The sequence below is a fragment of the Zalophus californianus genome, chromosome 17 (assembly GCF_009762305.2).
Source record: "Zalophus californianus isolate mZalCal1 chromosome 17, mZalCal1.pri.v2, whole genome shotgun sequence".
NCBI classification, from domain to species: domain Eukaryota; kingdom Metazoa; phylum Chordata; class Mammalia; order Carnivora; family Otariidae; genus Zalophus; species Zalophus californianus.
The window spans coordinates 43,850,395-43,870,561 of NC_045611.1; the positions used below are offsets into that span (position 1 = coordinate 43,850,395).

At 58.1% G+C, this 20,167-nt stretch overlaps 2 protein-coding genes across 4 annotated transcripts; both read left to right on the forward strand.

Moving 5' to 3' along the window:
- The first annotated feature begins 1,840 nt into the window (after positions 1-1,840).
- Positions 1,841-9,482, forward strand: KIRREL2 (kirre like nephrin family adhesion molecule 2). 2 transcript variants are annotated; one of them, XM_035725011.1, is made up of 16 exons: positions 1,841-2,033; positions 2,243-2,392; positions 2,972-3,121; positions 3,280-3,440; positions 3,818-3,968; positions 4,229-4,334; positions 4,456-4,604; positions 4,931-5,058; positions 5,152-5,284; positions 5,585-5,685; positions 5,836-6,055; positions 6,544-6,648; positions 6,946-7,046; positions 7,389-7,454; positions 8,565-8,603; positions 8,873-9,482. In XM_035725011.1, exons 1-16 carry the CDS (start codon positions 1,982-1,984, stop codon positions 8,942-8,944), a joined length of 1,884 nt encoding a protein of 627 aa, XP_035580904.1. In that variant the 5' UTR covers positions 1,841-1,981; the 3' UTR covers positions 8,945-9,482. The 2 variants fall into 2 exon arrangements, with proteins under 2 accessions (XP_035580904.1, XP_027473523.1); XM_027617722.1 differs by having other exon boundaries at positions 8,565-9,482.
- Positions 9,483-10,546: 1,064 nt separating this feature from the next.
- On the forward strand, positions 10,547-19,079 carry APLP1 (amyloid beta precursor like protein 1). Of its 2 annotated transcripts, none has more exons than XM_027617758.1 (17): positions 10,547-10,811; positions 11,717-11,860; positions 12,619-12,751; positions 12,960-13,072; positions 13,301-13,434; positions 13,544-13,728; positions 14,190-14,320; positions 14,702-14,776; positions 15,551-15,709; positions 15,787-15,915; positions 16,804-16,903; positions 17,307-17,414; positions 17,678-17,701; positions 17,890-17,960; positions 18,173-18,235; positions 18,366-18,509; positions 18,626-19,079. In XM_027617758.1, the coding sequence occupies exons 1-17, from the start codon at positions 10,665-10,667 to the stop codon at positions 18,722-18,724; spliced, it is 1,959 nt and encodes a 652-aa protein (XP_027473559.1). In that variant the 5' UTR covers positions 10,547-10,664; the 3' UTR covers positions 18,725-19,079. The 2 variants fall into 2 exon arrangements, with proteins under 2 accessions (XP_027473559.1, XP_027473560.1); XM_027617759.2 differs by having other exon boundaries at positions 12,963-13,072.
- The last annotated feature ends 1,088 nt before the right edge of the window (positions 19,080-20,167 follow it).

The window sequence follows — 20,167 nt, forward strand, 5'->3', positions numbered from 1 at the left end:
ACCCCCACAGCTCCATCCTTGATGTTCCCTCTAGTCTTTCTCCTTCCCTCCCACTACTGACTCCCCGCCCTCCCCCACATTCCCTCTCCCAACTGCCCCCCACACCTCCTGGGGAATGGTCTGGATGCAGAGCTGAAGGTTCTGTCAATAGGGGCTCTCACCAGATGGTGTCCCTCAGGGCTGGGGTGTAGAGCTGTCAGTTGCTGGGACCTTTAATTAGGACAAACCTTCCACCCTCCACCTTGGCTGTTTTCCTTCTCTGGATGCTCCTGGGATCTCCCACTCTCCATTTTTCCATGCCTGTGGCCCAAGAGAGCCAGGAAGGGGAAGCAAAGTCAGGTGTCTGGAAAAACAGCCTTACTAGCTGACTTCCTCCCCAAGACTCAGGAGTCCTGGCTCCAAGCTCATCCTCTGTCAAAATCCAGGCGCTGGATTCCCCAAACAGAAGCCGGCTCAGGCCCCGGAGACCTAGAAGTCTGGGTCCCAAGGACCCACCGCTCTCAGACTCAGGAGTCCGGGCCTGCCGCTGCTTCTCCCCAAGGACCCAGGAGTTCAGGCCTCCAACCCTTCCCCCCACCACACACAGGACTTAGGGCAGATGTTCACTGTATGTGATTTACAAATCCTCCTGGGCCTGTGTGGGGGTGGGAGAGATTGGTGGTTAATCCACTGACTCTAAGACTTAAGACCAGATTTTCTGACCCCCTGCCATCCTCTCCGAACTGCACCATGCTGCAGGCAGGGGACCTAGTTGAGTCCCCAACTCCCAAGAAACTCGCAGTTGAGGCCATTAGCTACTCAGTCAACAGAGGTCTAAATACCCGGTCTCAGAATCCAGAGTCCAAGTCCCTGCCATTTGGAGACGCAAGAATCTGAGCTCAGGAACAACAGAGAACCTGAGTGTGGGCCCCCCAGTCCCTGCAGGCTCAGGAATGTCAGACCCCGAGTCCCAGGCCCCCGCGGCCCCACTCGGTGGGATCAGGGTCCCGCCCACCTGCCCGGCCAGCTGCGCAGCGCACGGGCCCGCCTGCAGCGTGGGAACGCCCCAGCTGGGCGGCATGCAGCCGTCAGGACAAGCTGCGCGGTTCCCAGCCTCCCGGCCTGGCCCAGCTCGGGCACCGCCGCCTCCCAGGCGTCGCCCGGCAACCACAGTCGCGTGGGATGAGGGGCTGAGCCTGGACTGCGGGGTCTCGGGAAAGGAGGGGCTGGGGGCCTGGATTCCTGGATCCTTGGACGTGCTATGGTTTGCAGCGGTCACAAGGCAGGCAGACGGATATTTTGAGCTGGGGTTTTGAGGCGAGAAGAACTGAACCCCCCTCCTCTTCTCAGGGGTCCCCAGTTGCCCCCAGGCACCCCGGTGTCCTCTTCCTGGCCCGCAGGCCCGGGGGAGCCCGGGGCCCCGCCTCCCCAAGCTGCGGAAACTAGCGAAGCCCCAGGGGCTGCCATTTATAGCTCCGTTTCCACTCGGCGCGTTCCCTCCAGGACCCAGGCTGAGCAAGTTTCTTCCACTCTCTCCCCCGCCATGCCCCCAACAAGCCTGGCAGGGTGCAGGTGTCCAACCCAGCCGGTTCGCCCTCCTTTGACCCAGGTGTTCCGGCTCCCAAGACCCCAACTTGGCTGGGGCGCCCGCCCGCGGGAGACCCCGCCCTGCGGTGCCCCCATTCATCGACGTCTCGGCCGCGGGAGTTACTCAATGGGAAGGGGCGGGTCTCCCGGGGGCGGGGCGAGTGGGATCAGGCCCTCCCCGGTCTCTCAGGGACCGAGGGCGCGGAAACCGCTTGTTTCTGAGTATTGGAGACTGCGGCTGAGCCGACTTGGGGAACTCCAGGCCAGAAACGGGGTGGCTCCTAGCCTGCGGCGAAGACCCGGGCGCGAAAGGAGCCCCGACCAGGGTGGTGAGAGGTGTACCGTTGAGGACGGGCTTAGCAAGGAAGCCAGTGCAACAGCAAGTCTACGGGATCTTGGGGGACACACATTCAGAATGCTGGTCCCCGCCCTCCTCCTCCTCCTCTTCTGCCTCCGAGGGCATGCAGGTACCTCGAGGGGTGGGGGAGTTGGGGGGAGGATTGTTTGCCAGCTGCCTCTTTATTGGGGTAGATGGAACGGCGGGGGGAGGGGTGTTGTGCTCAGACTCCTAAGTCTGCAGGGGGAGAACTCTGGGAGGCTGGACTCCTGGGTCCTGAATGAGGGAGCTAAGCTCATTGCTAAACTGAACCCTGCTCCCCTCCCCCGATCCTCCTAGGTCTATCGCCCCATTTCCTGCAACAACCAGATGACCTGGTGGCACTGCTGGGGGATGAGGCCCGGCTGCCCTGTGCCCTGGGCGAATACTGGGGGCTGGTTCAGTGGACTAAGGATGGACTGGCTCTAGGGGGTGAAAGGGACCTGCCAGGTGAGACTGTTCTCTCTACTCAGGAGGGGTTGGCTCCCGGTGGGGGTGCTGGGCTTGGTCTGTATCTGAAGTTTCTATTTTGATGTTTTCAAAACATCAATGTTTTCAATGCTTGAATGATGTTGGGCTCAGATGAACATCTGGGAGAACTAAAGTCTTAGCTTCTTCTTTGGGGAGTAGGGGATTTTTATTTGCATTTTAAAATACTACATAAATGCAGAAACGCACCTAAAACATAAAGGGAAGATTTGTCAAATAGTTCTAAAGTAGACACTCATGTAACTACTACTCACGTCCATTGTCAGCTCCCCAGAAGCCTTTCCTACTCCTTTCTCCTATCATAGGCCTCGGCTCACCCAGAGGTAGTATCTAATCTGACTTCTATGGCAATTGTTCTCTTGCTTTTTTCTGACTTTTTCACCCGCCCCCAGTTTGCCATGACTCTGGATTGGGAGGGGGTTAGAGTCTCTCTGGCCCAGCACCCACTTTTGGGTGTCTTTCTGGTGTGGGATGTCTGGGGAGGGAGGCTGGGGCCAGGAACTCAGAACCATGGTGTGACTGCCTCTTCCTTAACTGCAGGGTGGTCCCGGTACTGGATATCAGGGAATGCAGCCAGTGGCCAGCACGATCTTTACATTAGGCCCGTGGAGCTAGAGGATCAAGCTTCATATGAATGTCAGGCTACACAAGCAGGCCTCCGCTCTCGACCAGCCCAACTGCATGTGTTGGGTGAGGACCCAGCTCACTTGTCCCTGGGAAGCCCAGGGGACAGCCAGTGCTAGCTGAGTATCAGAGTCCAGGGAGCCCAGAGGGGTGGTCAGTTAGGGCTGGGAAGATTGGGATTTTGGGGCCCAGGATCCAGCTCTGACCCCCAATCCACCCCACAGTGCCCCCAGAAGCCCCCCAGGTGCTGGGCGGCCCCTTTGTGTCTCTAGTGGCTGGTGTTCCTGCAAATCTGATCTGTCGGAGCCGTGGGGATGCCCGCCCCACCCCTGAGCTGCTGTGGTTCCGAGATGGGATCAGGCTGGATGGGACCACCTTCCACCAGGTCAGGTCCAAATCCCCCTGCAGCCCTTGCCCATTCAGGGAAATTTGGGGCCCACTCAGATCATAGGCTTATCCAGAGAGAGGGGCATGGGAGGGAAGAGGTTCAAGTATCGGGACCCTTGGTATGTGACTAAGGGTAAGAACTCCAGAGCCACGCTACCTAGGTTCAAATCCTGGCTCAGCCACTTGCTAGTTCGTTGGTCTTAAGTTCAAGTAGCTTAACCCCTCTGTCCCTCAGTTTCCTTATCTGTACAATAGGGACAATTATAGTCACTTCATAGGGTAATTGTGAAGATTAAGTAAAGTGCTTAGAAGTGACACATAGTCAACACTATATAAGGGGTGGATGAAGTCATTATTATTATTCATAACCTCCAGACCCTGCTGAAGGAAGGAACCACTGCATCAGTGGAGAGCATCTTATCCTTGACTCCTTCCCGTCATGATGATGGAGCCACCTTGGTCTGTCGGGCCCGAAGCCAGGCCCTGCCGTCGGGGAAGGATACAGCTGTCACACTGAGCCTGCAGTGTGAGTGCAGTTAGACAGTGGCTCTGAAGCCAGGGGCCCTTGGGAAAAGAGGGACCTGAGGCTAGACTCCAGGGAACGAGGAAGGAGGAGGTTGCGGACCTGGGGCCCTGGGGGAATTGGGAACTGGGCTCCTGGGCTCCTAGCTCAAAAGGAAGAGGAGACTGGGCACCCAGCCCGTGAGAGGCTGGGCATTGGACTCAGGCGCTCCATGGAGGTGTTCCAGGTCCTTGCCCACCGCTGACCATGACCCACCTCCACAGACCCCCCTGTGGTGACTCTGTCTGCAGAACCACAGACTGTGCTGGAGGGAGAGAAGGTCACTTTTCTGTGCCAGGCCACAGCCCAACCTCCTGTCACTGGCTATAGGTGAGGACGAAGGTCACCTCTCCTCAGCCCGGAGCACGGGTTTGGGGAGGACTGCGATTGGAACGTGAGTGGATGTACCTGGGGAGCAGGGACAACACGAACAGCCCCACTCCCTCCGCAGGTGGGCAAAGGGAGGCTCCCCGGTGCTCGGGGCCCGCGGGCCAATGTTGGAGGTCGTGGCAGACGCCTCATTCCTGACTGAGCCGGTGTCCTGCGAGGTCAGCAACGCTGTGGGCAGCGCCAACCGCAGCACCGCGCTGGACGTGCAGTGTGAGCCGGGGCGGGGCCCTGGGTGGGGCCAAAGTGGCGCTGACCGTAAAGGGCCAGGGGCTAGAGTGGGGCGTGGCTGCGACGGGCCTCGGGGAGGAGGTGGAGCCGGAATAGGATCTAGGCGGGGATTGGCTGTGTGCGTCAGTGCCAAGGAGGAGCAGGGGCGGGGCGCGGGCGGGCCCCGGGCGTGCGAGCCGGGAGCGTGAGCCTAGTGGCTGTGGACTGGCCGCCTATACTTGAGCCCTTGGGGCTGTCGTTTCTGAGTGGCTGATCCCGGGTCAGAAGTTGCATCCCCGGCCATGCGACGCCTCCTCTCTCCTCGCCAGTCGGGCCAATTCTGCAGGCAAGGCCAGAGCCCATGTCAGTAGACGTAGGGGAAGACGCTTCCTTCAGCTGTGCCTGGCGCGGGAACCCGCTCCCACGGGTAACTTGGACCCGCAGCGGGGACGCGCAGGTGAGACACGATCTCTGGGGCCTGTGGCCGCGGCTGGCGGTGGACGGGGTTTCCCCTCAAGGTCCTGCCCCTGACGCCCCTACCCCATCCCAGGTGCTGAGCTCCGGGCCCACGCTGCGTCTTCCGTCGGTGGGGCCCGAGGATGCAGGCGACTACGTGTGCAGAGCTGAGCCGGGGCGCTCAGGCCTGGGGGGCGGCGCTGCGGAGGCTAGGTTGACTGTGAACGGTGAGAAAGTGGCGCTTCCTAAAAGACCGGGGAGAGCCTGGGACGGGGAGCGGGCAGAGCGGGCGAGCTCTAAACGGGAGAGGGCGTGGCCTTGAAAAGGCGAGCTGGGTAGACCGCGGGGCCAGGGGTGGGAGCCGGACCTAACGAAGGCGAGCCTCTGAGAGGTTCTGAGTTTGTTGAGGGGTGTGGCCTGCTTGACTGGCGTTAGTGGAGAGGGCCAAGACCTGGCCCCGGCTTATTGAGAATTGGAGTTTCCGAGGGCAGGGCCTCTATCTGACTGGTCCACAATCTCCAAACCAGCTCCCCCAGTTGTGACCGCCCTGCATTCTGCGCCCGCCTTCTTGAGGGGCCCCGCCCGCCTCCAATGTCTAGTCTTCGCATCCCCAGCCCCAGATGCCGTGGTAAGGAAATGTCCCCGCTGTCATGACCGGCCCAGCTGTGATCCCTGACCTCCCAGCCGGACCTCCAAAACTGCTATGACCGACACCCTGCCCGCCCTTGCCCCCCCCCTTCCAATCTCTTTAATGATTTCCCTTTTTTTGTGCCCCCAGGTCTGGTCTTGGGATGGGGGCTTTCTGGCGGCGGGGTCGCAGGGTCGGTTCTTGGTGGAGACGTTCCCAGCCCCAGAGGGCCGCCAGGAACAGGGCCCAGCCCTGATCTCTGTGCTACACATTTCGGGGACCCAGGAATCCGACTTTAGCCGGGGTTTCAACTGCAGTGCCAGGAACCGGTTGGGTGAGGGAGGCACCCAGGTCAGCCTGGGCCGGAGAGGTGAGATCCTGGGCCTAAAGACTCCAAATCTGAGGACCCCAAACCCCCAAAACACCACAATCTCTAAACCAAGGACCTCCAAATACAGACAGCCTTGAACCTTGAAAGCCTCAAAACTACAAGTCCTTTGAATCCTGACACCCCCCCAACAGTAAATTCCTTTAAATATGGAATTCTAAACTGAGAGACCCCTCACACTTAGGTACCCCAAAGAAGGGAAGCTCCAAATATGGGGAATTGCAAAGTTAAAAAACGCTCTAAATCTAGGACTCCCTAAAGCCAGAGAGTTTAAACTTGTGGAACCCCAAATTCAAGAGCCCTTAAACCTGAAGGACCCCGAGCTAGGGACTACAAACTTGGGTATCCCCAAACTTGGTGACCTTTTGAACCCAGGGACTCCAACCCAAGCAAGCCCTGAGTCCCTGTTCCCCAGTTCCTCCTGGGCCTCACACTTAGCCTCCTCAGAACACCCCCTCTCCTCCCCACAGACTTGCTGCCCACTGTGCGGATTCTGGCTGGAGCGGCTGCTGCAGCCATGACGCTTCTAATGGTCATCATTGGGGTGACCCTCTGCTGCTGGCGCCATGGCAAGGGTCAGTGACTGAGCCCCACCTCAGTACCTTCCCCCAACCCTCTCCTCCCCACCAGCTGACCTGGCCTTGCCCTGGCCCCCGTCCCACCTCTCTGGTCTTGGCTCACCTTCGGGCCCTGATTCCTCCCTCAAGCCCTATGTCCGTCTTCTCAGGGTCCCGCTCCTTACCCGCCCAGGTTCTCGTTGTTTCCCAGCCTCCTGACCCAACCCAGTCCTCTTTCTTCCTGCTCGTTGGTCTCCACAAACTGTGACCCTGCCCCATCCCTTATCTCTGCTGCCCCACTGTCCCTGGCCTCAGCCTCTTTCTCCAAGCAAAAGAACCTGGTGCGAATCCCAGGCAGCAGTGATGGCCCCAGTTCTCGGGGCCCCGAGGAGGAGACAGGCAGCGGCGAGGACCGGGTAGGATGCCAGGGTCCCCAGACCCAACTCTGCCTCTAGAACAATTAGTAATCCAGTCCCAAATGTTCTCCGAGTCCCAGCTGGGCCCCCCAACTCGAAGAGGGCCTGAGTCCCAACAAATGACCCCAGGCTCAAAGGTCCCCCAAGTCCAAATATGCCCCTGACTCAGTTATTCCCTAGACCAGATATGTCCCCAGGGCCCTTTGTCTTGAGTCCAGAGCCCAGCTCCAGGTGCTGGTCCCTCCTGCCCGGCCTCCACTGTCCAGCTGAGGGTTGTCAGGGTCTGGCACTGGGCCAGGAGGACCCTCTGAGCACTCCCTCTCACTAAGCACCCTACCCCAGGGCCCCATCGTGCACACGGACCACAGTGACCTGGTTCTGGATGAGGAGGGGGCTCTGGAGACCAAGGTGAGTGTTGGGAAGGGAGGGGTTCCCTTCACTGGGTCTCCAGCTCTCTCCCTGCTTGGTCCCCTCCTTTTTCACTCTGTTGCCCCCAGACCTGGGCCTTGGCCCCCTTCACCCTTTCTTCCTGCCTCCTGGCCACTTCACTCACCGCTGATTATGCCCACAAACCTGTCCAGCCTTGGCCTCCCCCTTGAGCTTTCCCATCACAGCCCCACCTCAGGCCTCCTGGATGCCTCTGCCAGGGCCCTTCCACCTACCAGGTCCCACACTGGCCTCAGACTTCCCCAGACCTACCCCTCCTTTGGAGTCCCCTCTTTTGAGCTCCACTGACCTCAGTCCCCAAGCCAGAGCCCTTCTGTGTCTCCTCTGTATGTAGCACATGCCACTCTGTTGGCCTAAAACACGCTTTCCTTCCCATACCTACCTAATTCTGTCCTTCATTCCTCTGGTCTCGGCTCAAACATCTCTTGTTCTAGAAAGCCCATGCTTCCCTCCTCACAGCCCTTGGCATGCTGTGTTCTGCCTGTCACAACCGGGACCACGCTGTCCTGGCTTCTGGTCCCCACCCTGAAATCCTGCCTCTGCTTGCCCATCGAGCCTTATCAGTCGGCCTGTCCTTTCCACATCACTCTGCTGACCCCTCTGGACTCTGGGGATTTGCCATGTCCTCTTTGGCCGCGGATCTCCATGAAGGCCGGGGACCCTGGTCTCTCCCCATGATAGTCACCTCCAGCAACAGCATAAAGCATGACACAGAATCAAAGCCTGGGGGCTGGTGGGCAGATGAATGAATGTCTTGGTCTCAATCTCTCCGTTCCTCGCCGCATCTCCTTCCACACCCCCAGGCCTTAGCAGGCCTATATCCTTCTGTTGCTGCCTTTCTCTGCCCATCTCCCTCTGTCTCTTTGTCTCTTGTCACTGTTTTTCTGTCCCACTTTGTCTTCCTATCAGTCTATGTGTCTATCTCTGTCTCTGGGTTTCAGCTTGCTCCTATTTCTAAGTCTTTTAGTCTCTCTCTAGGTCATGCTTTAAGTGTGTCTCTCCATTAGGGATCCTAACCTCCCCCCCCCCTTATATCCTCATATAACTTAACAAATCCATTTCTCCCCTCAGGATCCAACCAATGGTTACTACAAGGTCCGAGGAGTCAGTGTGAGCCTGAGCCTTGATGAAGGCCCTGGAGGAGGCCTCTTCCTGCCGCCCCCCTCCCCCCTTGGACCTCCAGGGACCCCTACCTTCTATGACTTCAACCCACACCTAGGCATGGTCCCCTCCTGCAGACTGTATAGAGCTCGGGCAGGTTATCTCACCACACCCCACCCTCGAGCTTTTACCAGCTACAGCAAACCTACATCCATTGGACGCCCAGATCTGGCCCCCAGGACTCCACCCTTCCCGTATGCTGCCTTCCCCATACCCAGCCACCCGCGTCTCCAGACTCATGTATGACACCTCTCCAAATGAAGAGTCCTGGAATCTTCGACTTGCCATAATGGATTGTGCTGATTTCTGAGGAATCAGAACAAGTTGGTGACCTTCCTCCTCCAAATCTGAACATTGATGGGAGAGAAAGATCATTACAGTTATCTGGATCACTGGTGTACAGTGAGGTCAGCCAAAGGGGTTGCCCCAAGTGGGAAGCAAGATGGCCATTTGACCAATTATTCCCCTGTGTAAAAGGGATTCACGATGGCAGATGGGCTCTTTGTTGAGGGATGGGGACAGGGGGTGATAGGAGTTAGGGGCAGGGATGGAAGTTATTTCCAGACATTGAAAGAAGAGATTTCAAAATGATCACCTGTACTGAGAAGACAGGCAACATAGGACAGATTTATACGGAAGCCAGACCAGGTTCTGTCCTGGTTCTCCCTGAGGGGCGCTTTTCTTGGCCAATGGAAGTGCAGCCAAGATGGCTGTTCACTCTCTGGGAACCCAAGATGGCCACTATCCTGATTCCTTCCAACTTCCTTCAAGGCCCTGGAAGAATTGAATCCAAGGAGTGAGGATAGGGTGAGAAATGTCAGGAGGAGAGGGGAGTAGAGTGGGGCGGGTGGGGGTGGGGATCTGGAGTTGAGAATATTTATGTTTAATAATAATAATAATAAAAAGTTGAGAAGTGAATGTGTCTTGGGCATTCTCCTAGCATTATCACCCTTCACAAGGAAGGGGTCCATTAAATCTGCCCCCAAGGTCCTTCCTCTACCCTAGGCAATGAAGTGGCTCTGGAACAAAACCATGAGCCACCTCCCAGCCCTTTGCTACCCATTTAGCACCCCAGGCTCTTTTGATTTACATCTATGCAAACACGCATGCACAGATGCACATGCATGACAGGGCTGCTCCAGTTGGCTTGGGAAAGACAGAATTCTGGTTATTTGAGGAGACAAAAGCAGTGAGCCCTGAAGAGGAGGGAAGGGAGAAGCTAGAGGGGCTAGAGAGAATAGAAATGCCGTGGTCCTTAAAGCAAGGATGGGTTGAGTCCTGTGGTGCTGGGCACCTGACTCAGGTCATCCTTAAAGAAAGGGCCTGGGGGCTTTGGTTTATGAATCCTTGAGATAGGAATTAAAGGTCCAGACACCTGGGATCCTTGGAAAGCAGACGGAAGGCCAAGACTCCTGTGTCTTAGCGAGAAAGGGCAGGGGCTTGGTCTCTGGTCCTGAAAATGAAGGTGCCTGCAGCCCGGACTCCTGAATCTGAGGGAGAAGGGGACTGGGTCTCCGCAGCTGTGTCCTTGATTAGGGAAATTTCGGGGGCCTCTATTACTGGGACCTCAAGAGAGGAATTTGCTGCGGGGAGAGGTCTCCAATGCCGGCATGCCTGGAAGAGAAAACTGATTTGTGAGCGTGTGGGTGGGGGGGAAGAGAAAGCTGGGGGTGAGGGTCCTGAGGAAGGGCTCAAAACGGCGGAGCCTATGACCCAGACTCCTGGCTAGGCCCTTGCACGGGGAGGGACTCCCAGAACCTCTAGGAGGCGGGAGCCTGGCGCTGGCTCCCACCCGGGGGTTCCCGAGCTGCTCCAGTCTGCGCAGAGCGGCCACGCTATTGTCCTGGCTTAGGAAGGCGGGGCCGGCGTGGGGCGGGGCTGGCGGCGCCGGCGCAGCCCGGGGGCGGTGGGAGGAGGTGGCGGCGGCGGCCGTGGCGCTGGGAGCTCCTGTCACCGCTGGGGCCGGGCCGGGCGGGAGTGCAGGGGACGTGAGGGCGCGAGGGCCGGGACATGGGGCCCACCAGCCCCGCCGCTCGAGGTCTGGGCCGCCACCGGGGCCCGCCGCTGCTGCCGCTGTTGCTGCCGCTGTTGCTGCTCCTTCTGCGCGCGCAGCTCGCCGTCGGGAGCCTGGCCGGTGGGAGCCCCGGCGCGGCCGAGGTGAGGCCCGGCCGGGTCCTGGGGGATGGGGGAAGGGGCGGGACCGGGACTTGGACCGGGATGCGGACACGTCCAGGGCAGAAAGCGCAGTCTTTCCAGCTAAGTGGCCGGGCCCCATACGCCCCTAACGGCACTAGGCATTCATGAACCCAGGAGTTCTGGTCCCAGCTCCCCCATCTTCTGTCCTCCCAGCCGCCTCCCTCCCCTAGCTTAGGAACTGACTGTTCCAGAGCCCCTGGTCCCAAAAGTCTAGCCCCCTCAGACCCTCTTGACCTAGGTGACTCAGCCCCAACCCCTTCCCACCTGAACATGGGACCCACCAGACAGTAAGACACCTGAATCCAAGAATGTTGGCCCCTTGCATCCTCTGGACCCATTTGAGGGCCCCCGCAGCCTCCCAGAACCCAGGAGTCTAGGTCTTCAGTCACCGACCCCCGACCCAGGATGCAGCTCTCCAGCCCTCAAAGGATGGATGTCCAGGCCTGCAGGGCCCTGAAGCCAGGCCTTGTCGTCTTTGCACTGGAGAATGGGACCCTGAGCTAGGGATGAGGGAGGAGGGGCCAGAACGCCTGGGTTCTGGCCTCCTCCCCCGCGATTCAGTTTTAACCCCTTCAGGCTCCAGTGCGGCTGCGCCGGGGTGGGGGCGGAGCCTGTCTCCGCGGCAACAAGGCCGCGAGACTCCCGGGGGACCCGGGTCGCCATAGCAACCGGAGAGCTGGGGCGCCCCCGCCCTGTGGGAGCTGTTTCCCGGGGAACAGAACCTCTTACGAGGCGGGTGCGCGATGCTTTGTGGAGGGGGCTGGTGGCTGGGGGTCTGAACTTCTGGGTCCTAAGGAGCAAAGGTCCGGGGGACCCACGTGCCAGCGTCCCGGGGCCCTCGCTGACCCCTCCGACCCGACCCTCAGGCCCCGGGGTCGGCCCAGGTTGCTGGACTATGCGGGCACCTAACCCTTCACCGGGACCTGCGCACCGGCCGCTGGGAACCAGACCCACAGCGCTCGCGACGCTGTCTCCGGGACCCGCAACGCGTGCTGGAATACTGCAGACAGGTGGGCGGGACCTACTGGGAGGGGCGTGGTCAGCGGGAAAGTCGTTCCGAGACTGGGCCGCGTGGCCCAAAAGAAGCTAGTGGTACAAAAGGCATGGTCCAGGGAGAATGAGGATCTAAGTAGGCGGAGGAAGCTAGGGGGCGTGGCCAAGAAAGAGGCGAATTTAGGATAGGGCAGGACCTGTTTTTGAGAAAGTAGGTCAGGAAAAGAGAACTGTGCAAAGAGGGCCTGCTAAGGACGGTAGCCAGTGAGGAGACAAGAGTTTAGCAATCTGTGGTGGGCTCCTTAAAGAGTAGGGTATCGGTGGGCGTGGCCAGGGGAGAGGCGGGGCTAAGAAAAAAGACCTTTTGGACCTGCAAGATAGGAAAAGGGCTGGAGCCCAAGGAGAGTAGAAAGCTAGGAGGCGTGGCTACGAAAAGGCAGTTCTAATACAGAAAGAAGGGATGCTTCCTGAGAAGCCAAACCGAGGAAGAGGTGAGGCTTAAAGGAGGGCCAGACCTATTGGGGGAGGGGACAGAGGTGACCCGGAGAGAGGTGGGTTTACGGGATTAAGTTTCTGGGTGGTTGGCGGGGCTTCTGAGGGAGAGCTACTGGGGGCGTGGCCAGGGGGCCTGCTGGCTTAGATATGTAAGACCGATTCTACGGAGAAGCAGAGCCTAGGGGGATCATTAGAGCCTTGAAAAGGGACGTGGCCAGTGGAGAAGCGCGGCTGGCAGGGGCGAGGCTGTGAGTTGATCGCCCCTACCCGGTGCCCCCAGATGTACCCGGAGCTGCAGATTGCGCGTGTGGAACAGGCGACACAGGCCATCCCCATGGAGCGCTGGTGCGGGGGTGCCCGGAGTGGCCGCTGTGCCCACCCCCACCACCAGGTTGTGCCTTTCCGCTGCCTGCGTGAGTCACAAGCTGGGGGAGGGGATTAGAAGTGGGGGGGTCTCCCAGGGGTGAGATTCTGGGCCCTGGGCTCAGGTTCACATTAGGGATCTGGATGTCTGGTGCCAGAGTGGGGCAGAGAAACCTCTGAGGATAAAATGCCTGGATTCTGAGGAGGGCAGAGCTAGTGTCTGTGGGAAGGTCTCACCCTGGTGCCCCCATTCCTCAGCAGGTGAATTCGTGAGCGAGGCCCTGCTGGTGCCTGAAGGCTGCCGGTTCTTGCATCAGGAGCGCATGGACCAGTGCGAGAGTTCAACCCGGAGGCATCAGGAGGCACAGGAGGTCAGAACCCTGGCCCATCCATCCTCACCCCCCAGAACCCAGGAGTCCAGTCCCCTAACACCCCGTCCCCTCCAGAACCTGAGTCTGGGCCTCAGCCCCCTCTTCCCACTGGGACAGAATCAGGAATCCAGGCTCCAGCCCCATCAACCACCAAGACCTAGGCATCCAGGCTCCCCTCTACTCTCTCCTAACCCACAATCCTGGCATCTGGGTCTACTCTTTCCACAGGCCTGCAGCTCCCAGGGCCTCATCCTGCATGGCTCGGGCATGCTTTTGCCCTGTGGCACAGATCGGTTCCGAGGTGTGGAGTATGTGTGCTGCCCCCCTCCGGTGACCCCCGATCCATCTGGGACAGCAGTTGGGTGAGTGGGAGGGAACCCTCCATGCCCGTCCCAAGGCTTCTGAGGCAGGAAATGGAAGCCTGGGGATGCGGGTTAGATTCTCATTGCCTTGAGTCTTCTGTTCCCTCAGTGACCCCTCCACCCGGTCCTGGCCCCTAGGGGGCAGAGTAGAGGGCCGTGAGGATGAGGAAGAAGAGGAATCCTTCCTACAGCCAGTAGACGATTACTTCGTGGAGCCCCCACGGGCTGAAGAGGAAGAAGAGGGGGAAAGAATTCTACCATCAAGCTCCCATAGCCCTGCAGGGATCAGCAAAGGTGAGATGGTCTCTGGACCCTTCGTCCCTCTACCCTGGAGGGAGGATGATGGGAGGGAGCCTTGGTGTAGAGGCATCTTTAGGAGGGACGTGTTGGGGAGAGACCCAACTGGGAGGAATGGAGGGGATGGGAGTAACTTGGGATAAAGAAGAGGTGGAAGGGCTGTCCTGTGAAGAATGCAAAGGCTGAGGGTGTTTTGGGGGTACCTGGAGGTAGAGGAGCCATCTGGTTGCTCCTAATGGTTATTTGGGGAAAGGCTGAAGGATGGTATAATGGATTCCAAGCTTTGCAAGAACAGGCCCGGTTCGGAGCTAGATCTCTCATGATGCCCCACAGCAGCTATGGTTATGTGGACACATGGTGGCCTCCAGTGTGCTCTAGGAGATATAGTTCTCCAGGAAGGGAAGGTGACCTGGAGATGGGCTTCACGCTGATTCCCTGATTTCCTGGCCTTCTTGCAGTGACCACCACGCCAAGGCCCACAGATGGTGTGGATGTGTACTTCGGCATGCCTGGAGAAATCAGCGAGCATGAGGGGTTCCTGCGGGCCAAGATGGACCTGGAGGAACGTAGGATGCGCCAGATTAATGAGGTGATGACCCTGGGAGCCCCAGGATTTCCCACAACACAGAACTCCCTAAATCAACACAGAATTTACTCAGGCGCACATTGAGGCTGCCTCCAAAGACTCCCCAAGCCCCCAACAACCCCTAGCCCTCAACACCACCTCTAAGATGATCAGGGATCCTTGACCCACCTAGAATCCCACTGAAATGCCACCAAGATTCTATGGAAACTCTGGTACACTGTATTCTTCTACTTTAAATTCCCTTCGGAGCCTTAACCTCTCATGAACCCAAGAGCCAGTGGGACCTAAGGGATCTGGAGGCTCCAAAGTCTTGAAGAGGGTCTGGGGGACTCACTGGGTAGAGCAGGGTGGATTCCAGGATCCTGAAGCTCCCCTTGACCCTAGGTGATGCGTGAATGGGCCATGGCAGACAACCAGTCCAAGAACCTGCCGAAGGCTGACAGACAGGCCCTGAACGAGGTAGGACACCCTCCAGCAGGCCTTACTCGTGGAATCCACTACCTGGAACACACCTGGTCTCAGCCTGGTTCAGGCCTCACTCAGTTCTACCCCTTCCGAGTTATCTTGGTCTCTTCTGGCCCCCACTCCTCCATTTGGCCCCACCCCTCTAGGCCTATGTCTGACCTGACATTTCTCTCCTCCTCAGACTGGCCATGTTTTGCCTCATCTCTCAGGCCCTGCCCCCTGAGTCTAGTCCCACCCCTCTAATCTCACTTTTACTCAGTCCCTCCTCAGTAGGCCCAGCCCCGTGACTCACCAGTCACCTCTAGGCCTCGCTAAGGTTAGCTCCATTCCCTGACTCTTACTCCGCTCCTCTCTGTCATATTCCTGCACTGACCATCTCCAGTTGGCCCCGCCCAAGCCTAGAGCCTTCCCTGGCCTATAATACTTGGAAAGTTATCTCCCCTGACCTCGAGCCAGCTCAGTTCCTAGATCGTCCCCACCCAGTACAGTTCCCCCCCCCCCCCCCCCCCCCCCCCCCCCCCCCCCCCCCGCAGATCAGCTCCCAGTTGGCCTGGTCCTGCCTGCACTCTGCCTGGCCCTGTATCCCCACTCCTTCCAGTCAAGTGTCCTGTGATCTGGTCCCACCCTAGGGTTGGTTCTACCCGTGCCTAGACCCATGGCACCACCCCCTCCACCACCTGGCCCTAGAGCCCCTCCTTTCCAGACTGCCTTTGGCCCGGACTCACCCGTCTTCACCTTTGCGGGCCCTGTGCTCACCTCCCTCACCAGCACTTCCAGTCCATTCTGCAGACCCTGGAGGAGCAGGTGTCTGGTGAGCGACAGCGCCTGGTGGAGACCCACGCCACCCGAGTCATCGCCCTTATCAACGACCAGCGCCGGGCTGCCCTGGAAGGTTTCCTGGCGGCACTGCAGGGGGACCCGCCTCAGGTGTGGGAGCTGTGGGGGCAGAGGGCCAAGGGTGAAGAGATCTGGGGCAGGCCTGGCAGCCTTCGTCCCTTCCACAGGCGGAGCGCGTCCTGCTGGCCCTAAGGCGCTACCTGCGCGCCGAGCAGAAGGAGCAAAGGCACGCGCTGAGGCACTACCAGCACGTGGCTGCCGTGGACCCCGAGAAGGCCCAGCAGATGCGCTTCCAGGTGCTCAGACCCTTCCAGCTCCCAAATACCCCGTCCTCCCTCCGACCCCAGTGTCTCGGACCCCATCCCTCAGACACTCTTTCTGTCCCTTGGACCCCCTTCCTATCCCTGGCAATCCCCCACCCCTGTGCCTTGGGACCCTTTCCAGCCCCTTGGGTCCCTACTCCCTGACCCTAGAACGCTGCCCTCACCACCAGCCCCCTCACTCGCACCCCTGTGCCTTTGACGCCCTTCTTGTCCCTTGGTTTCCTATGTCCTTTCCCAGAATCCCCCTCCTGGGCCTCGCACCCTGTTCCTGTCCCTCCGCTCTCCCTTCTCCCTCACCCCACTTGTTTTCCGTGCAGCCCTTGTTCTGTGCCCTCACATCCCCATTCTTAGTTCTTGGGTGTTCTCTTCCCGTCCCTGACTACTCCGTTCTATGCTTTTGAGCTCCAAACTTGCCCTTGAACCACATCATTTCCACAGGACCCTCTAATCCCACTTCCTTCCGTATAACCCCTGAAACCTCACTTTCTATTCCTCAGACCCTACTTCCTGCTTCTCCTCCTCTCTCACGTCCACTTCCTGTCTTCTCTGCCATATTCCTTGTATCCTGTGCTTACATGGTCTGTGGCGCACTTTTCCTAGTGACTACTCCTTTCCCTTCTGCCTTACTTCCTTTTCCAAGCCCCTCACCTCCTGTCTGCTGTACATCTTTTCTTTTTATTCTGCTTCTCCTCCTCCAGTTTTCTCCCTCCTGTGGCCCAGTTCCTGGACTTTGGACCCTACTTCCTGTCCATAGCATATGCTACTTTTCCTTGGACCCTGTTGACCTTCTGCTTCACCCTGCCTCAGTTTCCCCATCTCTCCCTACTGCCCCTTTCATCCTTCATGCTCACTCCCGCACAGGTGCAGACCCACCTTCAAGTCATTGAAGAAAGGATGAATCAGAGCCTGGGGCTCCTTGACCAGAACCCCCGCCTGGCTCAGGAGCTGCGGCCCCAGATCCGTGAGTGACTGTGACCCCTGGTTCCCATTCCAGGGCTTCTTAAGGCAGGCGCCCACCTTCTGTTGGTTAAAGCAAGTGACAAAACCAGTCCAGATTCAAAGGAAGAGCCCCCCATGAGAGAACGAACACCAGAAAGTGTGACCTACCGCAGCTCCCAGATCTGCTGTGACTTCCTACTGGATATCCCATACCTGACCCTGCTCTTTAAAGAACCCATTCTCTTGAGACTTCAACCTCCATTCTCCTTGCCGGGGGTGTCTCCATCTAGCTCCCCACGTTCCCAGATCATACCTGTGGCTATGCCCGATCACTCTACTGTTAGGGTGCTGTTTATTCCCCCAGTTTTGTTTTGAGGCATCCCTGTGCTCATGACCTTGACCCCCTTTCTGCGTGTTCCCCTCAGAGGAGCTCCTCCACTCTGAGCACCTGGGTCCCAATGAGTTGGAAGCCCCCGCCCCAGGGGGCAGCAGTGAGGACAAGGGTGGGCTGCAGCCTCTGGATTCCAAGGATGGTGAGTTATCCCAAATATAGATAACCCCAGGCTTTGGGAGACAGGTACCCAACCTCCACTCTAATCCCCTAAAGTCTGGGGGTATCTGAGCCACCACAGTGAGTGGGAGAGGATAGGAATGGATGTCTAAGGTTGTGGAGGCCTCTGTAGGATCCTTGATCCTCCTGCCTTGGCCCCTGGGAGGGTGTGTCTCCACCCTTTCCTCGATGATGCCCTCCTTTCTTCACTGTTCCTCCTGTCTTGCCTCCTCTGGATGCCGGCAGACACTCCCGTGGCCCTTCCCAAAGGTGAGTATCTCCCAGAATAGACCCCAGCCGCCAAATCCCGCTAGTCCCTGAGCCCAGAATGGGAAAGGGTCCATACACTGGGAACTCCACACCTGCTAGGGTAGAGTCCGGTGCGCCTTCTGACCGCCTCCTCAGGCAGGGGTAGCACCATTCTCGACTCTCAGGAATAAGATAGGACTTGGGGTTAGGGTCTGCAGAACAAGATGCTGCATCCTCTGGGAAAGAGAAGATGTCCCCCCTGGAGCAGTATGAGCAAAAGGTAAGTCAGACCTGTGGGTGCCTGAGGGTGGATGGGAGAGGGGTCCTGGACTCCAGGGTCTGAAGGAGGAGGGTGTTAGGGGTTTGGATTCCTTGGCCTGAGGGAAGAAGGGATTGAGGACATGGACTTCGGGGTCCTAGGGAAGAAGAAGGCTGGGGGATGCCCTCTTGGGGCCCAGACTCCTGAGTCCCTTACACCTGCTGCTTCCCCAGGTGAATGTGTCTGTTCCAAGGGGTTTTCCTTTCCACTCATCGGAGATTCAGAGAGATGAGCTGGTAAGAGGGGGACTGTTCTGGGTACTAGGAGGAGAGGTCAGAAGTCAGGGGCTAGGCTGGGACTCCCAAAGCCACACAGGGCCTTGGTGAGCCTCAAAGATGGCCCCTGCCCCATGTCCTCTCCACGCAGGCACCAGCAGGGACAGGTGTGTCCCGAGAGGCCGTGTCTGGTCTGCTGATCATGGGAGCAGGTGGGGGCTCCCTGATCGTCCTATCCCTGCTGCTCTTGCGCAGGAAGAAGCCCTATGGGGCTATCAGCCATGGAGTGGTGGAGGTGAGAGACACAGAGACATGGGATGGGGGAGGCATTCCAGAGCCTGGACGCAGAGGAACTCTGAGATCTGCGGTCAGGTCCCTATGCCCCTCTGCTCCTCCCGGGCCCTCCTGCAGGTGGACCCTATGCTGACCCTGGAGGAGCAACAGCTTCGGGAACTGCAGCGTCATGGCTATGAGAACCCCACCTACCGCTTCCTGGAGGAACGACCCTGAACCAGTCCCCTTTACCCCTTTTGGCTGAGCCCAGTCCTTCCCTCTTCCTGGAGCCCCAGAACCCCAACTCCCAGCCCGGGGGAGGGGTCTCAAAAATGTTCATTTCACACTCTTTGTGAGGGGGCTGGAAATTCTTATTTCCCCTTTCGAATTCCAAATTCCATTCCCGAGAAATCCCCAGGTATTCCCAGCTACCTCCCTGCTTGGGACTTCCTCACCTTAATTTATTTTGTTAAGTTAATTTATTGTTCCTTAAGGTGACCACTAGCTTGGTCCCAGTGTCTGTTGTTCCCTAGAATTCACCTTCCCATGTGCTCTCCACTAACAACCCAATAAAATCCTTTTCCCCACCATGCCAGCCTGCGTCTCTGTGGGGGAATCAGGGTGTAATCACAGCTCTGGACGCTTTTGTGGATTCCCTGCCCAGGCTTCCTTCACCTCTTCAAACAGTATGTAGGATCTTTAAATCTGGGCGGAGCCTGTAGGAAGGGCTGGGGGTTGGCGTGCAGGGGGCGGGGCCCAAAGGCTGGCTAGGCTCCCCTGCCCACTCAGGAGCTTTCCGTGGTGCTGAACGGTTGGTTACTTCCAGACCTCTATTTGCTGAATCCCAAGACAGACTCTGAAGAAGCTGTGTTCTGGCAGTTTCTCCTGCCTTCTATTCACCCTCACACTCAATCACACACAGCATCCACCCCCAACCTGCGATCCCAAGGAGGGACTAAGAATCTTGAACCCCTCTTCCCATTCACAAGTTTTCATCCCTTCTTTGGGAGGCAATAGGAATCCCCCCTGAGGCATGGAAATTCCAGTTAGGTGTCCCAGAGAGGGGAATGTGATGTCTGCAAATGCCTATTGGAACTTAAACCTTCATGTGCCCCGGCTTGTGACGTTGGGGTTAATCCTCTGCAGATGCTGTTCCCTGCCCTCTTGGGTTGTTATGGGGATTAAAAGGGTTAGTATTTGTGGAGATGTTAGAACTGTGCCTGTTACTTCACAAGTATTTGTTAAATGAATTTTAAAGCAGTATGGCAGCAGGGGGACCCGGGTGGCTCAGTCGGTTAAGCGTTTGTCTTTGGCTCGAGTCTTGATCCCGGGGTCCTGGGATCAAGCCCCGCATCGGGCTCCCTGTTCAGCGGGGAAGTCCGCCTCTCCCTCTCCATCTACCTCTCTCCCCCGCTCATGCTCCCTCTCGTGCTCTCTCTCTCAAATAAATAAAGAAAATCTAAAAAGAAACAAACAAAAACAGTATGGCAGCAAATACTCATAAAGCACTCACTCTATGCCAGGCACTGCTCCCAGAGCTTTTTACATAGAATGACACACTTAATTACTTCTATCCCATGAAGCAAGTACTATGACTATTCCTGTTTATAGGTTAAGAAATGGAGATAAGAAGGTACAACACATGCCCTTGGTCACCACCTAGGAATGGCCAGAGTCAGG

Excerpts from the sequence above, each read along its gene's own strand:
- KIRREL2 (XM_027617722.1), top strand. The coding sequence starts at position 1,982 with ATGCTGGTCCCCGCCCTCCTCCTCCTCCTCTTCTGCCTCCGAGGGCAT. Across the intron at positions 3,969-4,228 it reads TGTCACACTGAGCCTGCAGT|ACCCCCCTGTGGTGACTCTG; the intron begins GTGAGTGCAGTT and ends CCACCTCCACAG. Across the intron at positions 5,285-5,584 it reads GGCTAGGTTGACTGTGAACG|CTCCCCCAGTTGTGACCGCC; the intron begins GTGAGAAAGTGG and ends TCTCCAAACCAG.
- APLP1 (XM_027617758.1), top strand. The coding sequence starts at position 10,665 with ATGGGGCCCACCAGCCCCGCCGCTCGAGGTCTGGGCCGCCACCGGGGC. Across the intron at positions 10,812-11,716 it reads GGAGCCCCGGCGCGGCCGAG|GCCCCGGGGTCGGCCCAGGT; the intron begins GTGAGGCCCGGC and ends CCCGACCCTCAG. Across the intron at positions 13,729-14,189 it reads CCCTGCAGGGATCAGCAAAG|TGACCACCACGCCAAGGCCC; the intron begins GTGAGATGGTCT and ends GCCTTCTTGCAG.